The 10,594-nt window shown below is 38.0% G+C and overlaps 1 protein-coding gene across 1 annotated transcript in view; it reads right to left on the bottom strand.

Moving 5' to 3' along the window:
• Positions 1–249: 249 nt before the first annotated feature.
• The window catches only part of LOC123763316 (neurofilament light polypeptide), a 31,947-nt gene continuing 21,602 nt past the window's right edge, over positions 250–10,594 (bottom strand). The window contains exons 3-6 of the mRNA XM_045750469.2: positions 7,673–7,831; positions 3,075–3,159; positions 2,761–2,878; positions 250–1,240 (exon numbers count right to left, since the gene is read on the bottom strand). Of these exons, the coding sequence (XP_045606425.1) occupies positions 2,869–2,878; positions 3,075–3,159; positions 7,673–7,831 (254 nt within the window). The 3' untranslated portion in view covers positions 250–1,240; positions 2,761–2,868. The remainder of the gene's footprint in view (positions 1,241–2,760; positions 2,879–3,074; positions 3,160–7,672; positions 7,832–10,594) is intronic.

Raw genomic sequence — 10,594 nt, 5'->3', positions numbered from 1 at the left:
GGTAATTTTTGTTTAAACTGGATGGAGACTGAACAGCTACTGCAAAGACCAAATGTATTTCTACATTGAGTATACTTATATAAACTAACCAGTGGTATTAATGATTAAATAAACTGGTCAACTGCCACCGTCCAAAAACTGCCCATTTCAATGGAGTTTACACTTTTTTCAAGTTTAAGCAATAAGGAATTGTAAATATCACATGGAAAGTGAACTGGGAATAACCAAAGGTATAAAAGAGAACCAGCAGGTTTTTGTGTACTTTATTATTTCTAAAAATACAGAAGCAGGTGATAGAAATAATAAAATAAATCTGAGCAATGCTTTAAAAACCATTTCCAGCTACACAAGTGAAATAAAAATTAGCACCACTTAGTGGGAATAACAGATTTTGGCCATCATGAAACTATTTATAAAGAAAATACAAAATGTCCTAAAAGTCTATTGAAAACTAAAAATCACAATATTTACTTCAGTACTATGAAACATTTATGAAATTCTAAATCCTCCAAAAAATGGTAGCTGGGCTATTATGCAGTGTCCACAGGAGAAGGCAGAAAGATAAGGATGAGAAGTGTCCTAATACCACACAATATACAGCTCCAGGAAGTGAAGTTCTCTACCTTCAAGCCTCAATACTGGTAGTGGCATGGCCAATATCTACATCCAAGACCTTTGCCAGCACCAGTGAACTTTGTACATATTTTAAAATTACAGTTAGGGACTTATCAGCTTATGCGAAAATCATCAGTAGATACTCTGAGGAGAACTATCATCACCTTGTGTTCTGGAGCATCCAGTCTAAAGCAAGCACAGCTTTTACCTTCTGACTTTCATATATAGATCACCAAGTGACAATTTCATCCTAGAGTAATCCAGAAATGACTTCCTGATGCAACCTTCTGCTGACAGAATAACACAGGTTTGATGAAAAATAATTCCACACAATATTATGATCAACATAACGGCATTGTAATGAAATTTATGCCAAGAAATTTGCAAAATTAATGATCTTTATAAAAAGGAAGCAAAACATTTGAGCTCAAACTCCAGAATGATATTCATATCAGCAAAGGATTGCAAATCTAAACTACATCAATAAAAAGTGTCCCATTTACATTTGGTTCTTTATTTTCTCAAGCACAACTGAAAGATCAGGGAACTTGTACTTGCGAGGGGGCCCTTTCTCGAGACCAGACCATATCAAGTCTGACTTTCCATCATCAAAGGTTATTGTGATCTGAAAAAGAAAAACTATTTGATAGGAGAAAAATTGAAAAAGTTGAACACAAAAAAAGCCTTAACAAAATTTGATATCACCATTGAACAAATCCACAAGAGCCTTGATTGTTTCCAAATGCACTCTAGTCAACTGCATCACCACATGGTAAAAGAATTGCAACCTCGCGGGTGCTATGGCACCCACGAGGGTCCTGAGGCTTCCACTGAAGCCGAACTGTTGTGGTTGCAACTCTTGCAACCACATGGTACATTTTTTGTGCACCAAGTCAAACCAAGCTGTTTTGTATAGTCCAAACAGCATTGCACCACCACAGGCTAGTCAGCTGATACCACCACCTGACTGCAAAATTTCTCTTCATCATACTGTGCTATGCACATAACTAAGCCTAGGCAAAATGCTACTATTGTACCTGGATGGGGTTCTGGTAGTTCTTTTACTCCCCATGCCTGGCTCAGAGTATTATCAGAATCAAGGTCAATAAATCCTGAAAAGGAATAATTTTCCACGTGTATTTTTTTAAAGAAATGTAGCAGTTCCTTTAAGGACCATAGATGCGTCAAACAAAAGCATGTGCTGTGGCTGTCTGCGTTGCACTGTGAACATCCTAACTAGCATTGAACACAGTATCACAATCAGGATCCTTCTATGATACTATATAATCGCAAAAGCAGCAGTTACAGTACAGTACTTTATAATAATCTTTAAGTGAATATATATATATATATATATATATATATTGTATATATACCACATAAGATATGCTGTTAATTTAGGCTGCATGTGCTACAGTTGATTGATCACACTGCACTAAGGCCTTAACAGCCATGAACGGTGTCCACTTTTTCAGTGGCATCCGTTTACACTAGGACCAAGAAAGTCGATGTGATCGCTACGTACCTGTAGGTACCAGAATTTTAAATCTTACTGTGTTAAATCACTAGACAACTGGCACAGGTTGGTCAGATGTGCTGAGGCCATCCCTGATTGACTTTAGCAGTAAAATTGTAAAAATACCTTGGTGTCATGTCCTCTTATCCATCTTGCCATTCCCAACTTTTATAACCAATTTTACCCAAATATAGGTGTAACATACCAACTCTTAATTTTAAGTACAATATGAAGCATGGCCTAAAAAAAAAAAAAACTAGAGCCTTAATTAAAAAAATTACTGCAAAGTCTACAGTCCTTAACTTTAATAGCTATTCAACTCCAATTTAAAGATTATTTACAATTAATATGGTGAGGCACTCAGACACCGAATAGAAAGAGTGCAGAATCCTTAGGTATACCTAATAAGGATGGGCATAAACACTAAATCCCTGCATTAATTATTAATTAAAAAACACTACCTATATAGTTTTACAAGATACTGCAATTAATCAGGACAGTGTCAGACATTACAGCAAACGAATTGGCACTGGCAATTTAAAAATATATGGGGCATTTACACGCCTATCCTTAAAAGCAGTCATGTTGTGTTAAGTAACGGTACTTGTTGTGTATCAAACGGAACATACCTCAAAGGTTTTACTGCGAGGCTTCTGAGGATTGAGTTCCACCTCAATACCAGGGAACTCAGCTCGAATACCGTCGGTCACCTGAACGGCATTCCGTTTGAAAACACTTCATGATTTGCTGAAAGAAAAGTATTCTTGAAGAGCTAAAAGTGTCCATAGCAATAAACAGTTATGTTTAATGCCAGTTCTAATGCAAAGTCAGGTGTACACTAGTCAACTAACCAGTCTTTAACCCCATTTCCTACGAAGTATGAACAAGCTTATTGAGCTGCAATCAGCTATTCTTAAATTTTTATTGAGCTTTGTTTACTCACCAGTGCTCAACTGAGACCTTCTTTGGTTTCCGACCTCGGCGACCCTTAGCTGGTGGTGCTGGTGCCTCAGACTCCTCTGCTTCCTCTGTGCAAAAAGGGGGGGGAAAAAAAAGGTAAAATCTTTGCCTACTGACATCACTATACAATAACTTAATGCTAGGGTTAGAAGATGAAGTGCACAAACAATTAACCCTCAAAAATTGACATCTGGCCTGTGCAGAAAAAATAACCACTTAGTTCATAGTATAATACATTGGCATGCAAAATGGAACCACCCTCCCTGTCTTTGTGTGAGCTGAAGCAGGAACCTGTGGTGTGATCACTTTTTGATACCACCATGCTATATTGCTTACACAATGGATATTATGTTGAACAACTAGATAACTATGTACACAATTTAAAAGTGTGAACAGTGGAACCTCGGTCTACGAATGCCCCCAGTGTACAATTTTTTCGGTGTCTGTAGTAAATTTCATTGTAAAATTTGACTTGTGTATGAAGGGCATGTTCAGTATCCACTATTTAGTTAAAATACCTATATGGGACCTGCTATTATCCTAAGGGGTTAAAATGTCACTAACTTTTTAAGTCATATTTGGGAGGGTGTGTGGATGGATGGTGGGGGTGATTAGAAAAAATCTTTCATTAACACCAGAATCATGTAAGCGAAAAATACACGAGAGGGCGAGTGGGTGGACAGATGGAAGACTGGATGGATGAGTAGCAGGGCGGGTGGCATAATAGGTGGATGGGCGGGAGTCAGGAGTGTGCTACCAGCTGGTGGATCAGGAGGCAGATTGCCCGAGTGCCTGGCTGACTATAAATGCCTAACCATGTGAAATGTTTAACCTTTGGTTATGACTACCTGTCAATGCTTGCCAGAATAACTTTTGTTGTGACTACAAATGTCTTAATTGGTTGCTGCTACAAGTGCAACTGCTACATAACAGATGCAATGAAATGTGTGAAAGGAAAATCTGGAACCAGTGATGCAGATATGAAATGTGTTTAAGGCAAGTAGGGGATGATTTGATGTTATAATTGAAAGGGATGCCCCTTCTAACTCGTAACTCCCTCCTCACCCATCCCATACACCAACACCACTCTGCCTTTCCCCCCCCCCATCTTCCATACATCAACAAGAGTCCTCAGTAAAGGTAATATGTAGTTAAACATGCACTTACTTTATTTACAGTTATATTTATACATGATTGTTTTGTGTATGAAAAATATTAGTACAGTAGTGTTCTGTATAAAATATTTTTAAGTTAAAATTTTCGGGGTGTGGAATGGATTGATTAAATTTAAATTATTTATGGGAAAATTTATTTCGCTCTATGAGCCGTCTCTTAGAACGGATTGAATTCACAGACCGAGGTTTGACTACAGTATTAAGAAGCAATAATTTAATTTCTACTCCTTTTCTTGGCACAGCTAAAGTAAGTGTTTTACAACCACACCTTTACAAAATTCTGATGAGGAATGTCACCCAGGTTAGGGTTTAGCACTAACCTTATCACATAGCAAGCAAATATAAATACAGTTCAACCATATTGATAAAGAAGAAAAATGTTGGATCCATTTTCTTATAGAAAATATGGCAAAAGTAGCCAGATTAGCATTCATATAAAACTATTAACCACATCTTCCACAATTGTAAGCATCGTTGTCCCAAAACATAATGCATTATTTCCGATCTTCCTGCATCCATGGGGTCATTGTTTACTTTTAAAAGAAAAAATATATAAAAAAGAACACGCTTCAACTACAGTGTTTAAATCTCTTCAGCAAGATTGGATGTCACCCTAGCCACAATGGCAGATATATTAAACATTAGATTTTTTTTTATTAAACATCTTTATTCCTTTCCCAGAACGTTGAGTTACAAGAAACGGCTAAAATGAGCTAACCTTCACATCACTAGATGTACTATTCAAATCACTTGTGCTCTCCTGTCTTGTACTGCTTGATACCGACTCCCTTCAGAGCGAGAGATTGTCGAAATAGAGGGAATACAGAGAACATGTACAGCACAAACACGATAAATCACCTAAATTATTGCGATAGTCTCAAAGCTCTCCAAATGCCCTAGAAAGGAGACGAAAGGGGTATCAAATAATATACAATGAAAATATAAGAGGGCCAGGTCCCAAGTCTACACAGTAAAATGCCAACATTCTGGAGTGAACAATATGGAAAGAAATGTAGAACAGAACCAGTCAAGAAAGAGCAGGTGTGCCATAGGCACAATCAGAGAGCAGTGTATAAATATTTGAGGTACACAGCTGTTTCAACATCCTACCAGCGAACACAGTACAGTATAAGAAATATTGCCGGAACAAATGTGGGCACCAAGAGAAAACTAGCTAGTTTTTTTCAAGATGTGCCAGACCAACCAGGCTGGTGGCTATGTGGGTCTGCAGGCCAACCCAAACAGCCTGTTGTACCAAGCTCTTAAGTCAAGCCTGGTCCAGAGCCAGACTTGGTGAGTAGAACAAACAGGATGAAGACATGTTAAGGGGGGGGGGGGGGGGGGGTGAAGAATGAAAAATAGTCTCTGCAGGGAAGGATATTTGAAATGTGAGAGGGACAATGGAAATCAAAGTGGCCAAGTGAGCCTGGCAAAGAATTTATTTGTAGTAATGAACTAATGGAATGTACTATTAAAATGGAAGAAAGCTATATATAGCTTCAAAAGGTTGATGTGACAGCCCAATAAGCTGAGGAACCTATACCTCAATTGACAAAGCTAAAATGAAGAATTAAAGTGCCTTAGCCCCACCGTCCGTTCTTACTCAACTCCCATTGTCCCACAAAACCCTTTCCCTGCCCCTACCTGGCTCTCACCCTCCAGGTTGTAAATTTTCTACTTGTGCTAGTGAGAATTGAACTTTGGTCATGTCTGAAGCAAAACTTGAATTACACTTTGGGTAATTACCTACATACTGCATTACATAATTAAAAAAATAAATTGGCAGCAAATATTAAAAGGTTACAAATTTCATCCTCATCCAATTTTCATTCTTCATTGCTTGCTGACCAACTCTTAAATGCTCATTTACTTTTGCTTATCATTGAAATTTATTGTAAACAAGTCTTTATACAACTACGAAAAATCAATGAACTAATTTGAGGGGCTGAACCCCACAACATGCACGACACCACAGGATTATTACTCAAGTGGCCTATACTGTACATCAAATATTTCAGAAATTACAAAAATCACTTTCATAGCACAGTGGATGTAAAGCTTATCAGGGAAAAAATGGAACTTGTCAGTTCGTGTATATTTTCACAATGGTTTGCAAGTTACCATGACAAAAAAGTACTATACATTTTTTTGTATTTTTTTTTTTTTTTTACATAATCTATAAATATGGAAGTGTGCATACATTATGTTGAAAAATATGGAAAATTAAATGTTCACACTTCAGCACCACCACACTTTAAATTTTAATATACCTTTTCATCTAAACATTCACTTTGAAATGTTACACCAAATTAACCCACCCAAAAACATAAAATTAACTATTAAGCATCGCTAAGCAAGGCCTAGAGATGCCCGAAACATTTATGTTGGAGCGTGCAGGGCAGTGTACCATTAACTGATCAGTCAACCCGTCCTCTTACAAATTATGTCGCTTTTCGTGCGTATACATACTCAGGCTAATAATGGACGTAGTTTGAAATGAAATCTGCTTACAATTGAGATGGTATAATACAAGTATATACAATACAAAAATACAAGTCCTCTCTCTGGCTTACTCTGTTAGGTTAGGAGAAAAAACTTTCAATTAACAAGTTTCATGACGTTTTGAAACCTTACGAGAACTTCCTCACTGACCAGAGGACCCTTAACTTGCTGTTTGGAGGGGGGGGGGGGCCTACAATTCCTACATTTTTAGATTTATTATTCTTAATTTTCAAATACCTCTATTTTTGGCCGTAGCGCAGAGCAAAAAGCTACAATTTATAAGAAGATGGGTTGGATCAATAATGAAAATTTTCAGAATCAATCATTGCAGATAATGAAGACTACCATATATTAGAGAACATTGCAAATATATGGAACAAATACTAGAATACACAAACTATATTTTTAAAAAATATGCACTGGCACAGGGACTCATGCATAAATTTTTATCGAGAAGTTTATACTGCACTTTACAAAGCATTAATTCTATACATGTACTGTACCAAGGAACTACTAATATATCCAATCCAGTCAAGGCCCTAACCATGAGATTTCTCAAATTCCACAGAATACTCTTCATAATTTCCCCCCCCCCCCACATAACCATTTATTTTCTGCATTTTGTAAAGAACTTCATGTACTTCCCACTACAAAAGATTCTTCACTATGAATTCAAAACCAATCTTTTTTGCATTTACTGTAATGGTTGAAATAATGAGTTTTTCTAACATTTAAATTAATATTTAAGGATGCATTTTCACAAAGCCCTACCCTCAGCAGCAGAACCCTGACCTTAGGCAAGGCTGCAATGAGTGGAAACCAACTACAGGAAAATGCTACTAGAGATGGGTCATAAATGGCTAAAACCAAACACTAGCTGATTTTTATGAATGAAAGACAATACCTCCATTAGTTTCAGGTTCATTCTCCTTTTCTTCTGCAACTCCCTCCTTGCTGGCTTCCTCCTCTTTGGCTGGTCCATCTCCCTTCGACTCTTCCTTTGCTTCCTCTTCAGCTACACCATTTGCTTCCCCATTTGCCTTGGTATTTTCCTCAGACTCTTCTGCATTACAAAACCATAAATGTAACATTTAACTTACAACTCCAATGAAAACACTGATTACAGTTCACCAACCAAGATCAAGTCTACTACTATACAGTAGAATAGAATATTACGGAATCAAAATTCACCCTAAAAAACCCACAATGAAAGAAAAGCACTACAGCAATTCTCCACAATAACAAATCTGTAATTAAATCAAAATACCAGCCTAGCTCCTGTGTATTTTATTTGGATTTGACAAAACTTACTTTTGGGACACTCGAAGAGCGTTAGCAATGACAAAAAAAAAAAAAAAAAAAAAAAAAAAAAAAAAAAAAAATCCAACCGGCGCAATACTGTATGTAGTTTCTACTTTCCATGTTTTTACACCCACAACTACTATAGCAGGTGTATTTTTTTCTTGTAAGCCAATTACAAACCATCTCGACCCACCCCACATCAATGGTCAAGTAAGTCCTGCAGCATACTTGTTTAGGCCTACAGCCAAACTAGTTATGAGATTGCCATGTATCCACCAGGAGTGCTGCAATGGTTGTGTGGATTGGCTAGTGCAATGCTATCAAATAATGATTTACATTTTGTCAATGTACCTATACCAACCATGTTGCCCATATGGGTCTGATAGCTACACCAGTCATGGAAAGCCACAAATTTAGTCAAGACTGGCCCCATCTCTGACTAGTGCATTCCTAGGAAATAAGATCTTCACTGTACATTTATCTTGGTATTTTTTTAATTATGTTTTGACCGCTGGCTAGGCCAAAATTTGTTTGGCTTTGACAGTGGACAAAATGAGAGGTTTAGATACCTTTGAATAGATCTACTCTTGCTCATTCTTTTTTATCCACCTACATACATACAGGGGTGATAACTTTGATAGCCAAAAAGGGTTAGTTTTATTTATTATAGGTCTGTAATATGTTCAACAAACTCAGGAAATATTTTAAACTTCTTTGACCTAACCCTTTCTCCCTTATACGACTTTGTTCATCAATTATTTACATATTGACACTCGTTCAGGAGGTACGTATATGACATCCACAATTAACTGCGGGTGTGGGGGAGGGACGTATCTGACGTCTAAATTTAATAATTGTTTAAAATATATTTTATATCCTATCATTTTGGGATGCGTTTTAAACTCATGTCTTCCCATTTTCTGTTAGATGCCACGTGGCATCAAGGCACGGGCCAAACTAAAAAGATTACACATTTCTGTGCAGGCGTAGCGGGTGTGCAAAAACGTGCTGTCGCAGCTAACGCTTGGCTAACTTTCACCTTTACTGCGGCAAGGGGTGTACTGGGATTTATGTATATGCATACTTTATATATATGCATATACCCCTGTAGGGAATTCTATTGTAAACAAATTGATACCAAAATGGACATAACACAGGAACTGAGGTGAGAATCCAGAAAGGCATAAAAAAAATTTGGCAAGTGCGCGATCACAGCGCGACCACCCCTCGGCCAATTTGAGTGGTGTTGGTGGCACATTGGGCATTTGGACTTTGTTTGTATATATCCCTGGAGGGAATTCTACTGTTAACAAAAAGATACTGTACCAAAACGAAAGCCGTAACAAATATCGAGGCGAGAAAACTGAAGCGCATACAGATTTGAGTCTGGCCATGCGCTCACAGGAAACGCTTGGTGCACTTTGAGGTAGGCTTGGGAGACAGGATCTGCACCGAGGTAACGAAAAACACATGGCTCATAACGTGTCCCTTGAAAAAAGCAAAACAGACACATTATGTGCCTATTTCCACTACCACCTATTCGAGCATACAGCAGTAGTGGAAATAGGCATATAACGTGTTCATTTTGCTTTTTTCGAGGGACACGTTATGGGTTGTGTGTTTTTCGTTACCCCGGTGCAGATCCCTTTGCTTTTTTTGAGGGACACGTTATGTGCTGTGTTTTTTCGTTACCCCGGTGGGCCGAGCGGACAGCACGCTGGACTTGTGATCCTGTGGTCCCGGGTTTGATCCCGGGCGCCGGCGAGAAACAATGGGCCGAGTTTCTTTCACCCTATGCCCGTTACCTAGCAGTAAAATAGGTACCTGGGTGTTAAGTCAGCTGTCACGGGCTGCTTCCTGTGGGTGGAGGCCTGGTCGAGGACCGGGCCGTGGGGACACTAGTCCCGAAATCATCTCAAGATAACCCTGTACAGACATCGCTAATGGTCAATGACGTCACCCAGTCTTCATCTTCCTTGTATAAAACCTTTTTCTGTTATGGGGTATTTATTCCCAACCCATACTTATCTGGAAGTTTTATATTTAGTGTCCAGCCAAGGATCGTTTATCAAGCATAGAAATGAATGAAATCCACTATCCATTTTGTTTGAAACAAGGAACAGCAACACAAGAGACCGTTTAGCTGACCATTTATAATCCTTCGCAACTTAAATCTTACTATGGCACAGTAAGAATAATTAAAACCATTAGACCAGTACATATGCCCAAGTAGTATTACCAAATTATGCAGTCTTAAAAATCAGGAAACATGCTGCCAAACAAAACAATGTAAATATAATCAGGAATCCGATTCACATATTTGGATTAAAATTTTGCTTAACTTTTGGATTAAAGTGGGCTCCTCAAATCTGGGACAACCACACCAACCCAGGTGAGGACCCTATAAATGGGCTACAGTACAGTACAGCCATATTGTACAAGCTCAAAAGCATCAGGTGATAGCAATTATGTTATTGTAAACCTTGTACAGTACAATTATTTTAATACAATTTCTTTACATCTT

Source organism: Procambarus clarkii, chromosome 49, assembly GCF_040958095.1.
Source record: "Procambarus clarkii isolate CNS0578487 chromosome 49, FALCON_Pclarkii_2.0, whole genome shotgun sequence".
NCBI classification, from domain to species: domain Eukaryota; kingdom Metazoa; phylum Arthropoda; class Malacostraca; order Decapoda; family Cambaridae; genus Procambarus; species Procambarus clarkii.
This window is presented reverse-complemented; position numbering and strand designations above follow the sequence as displayed.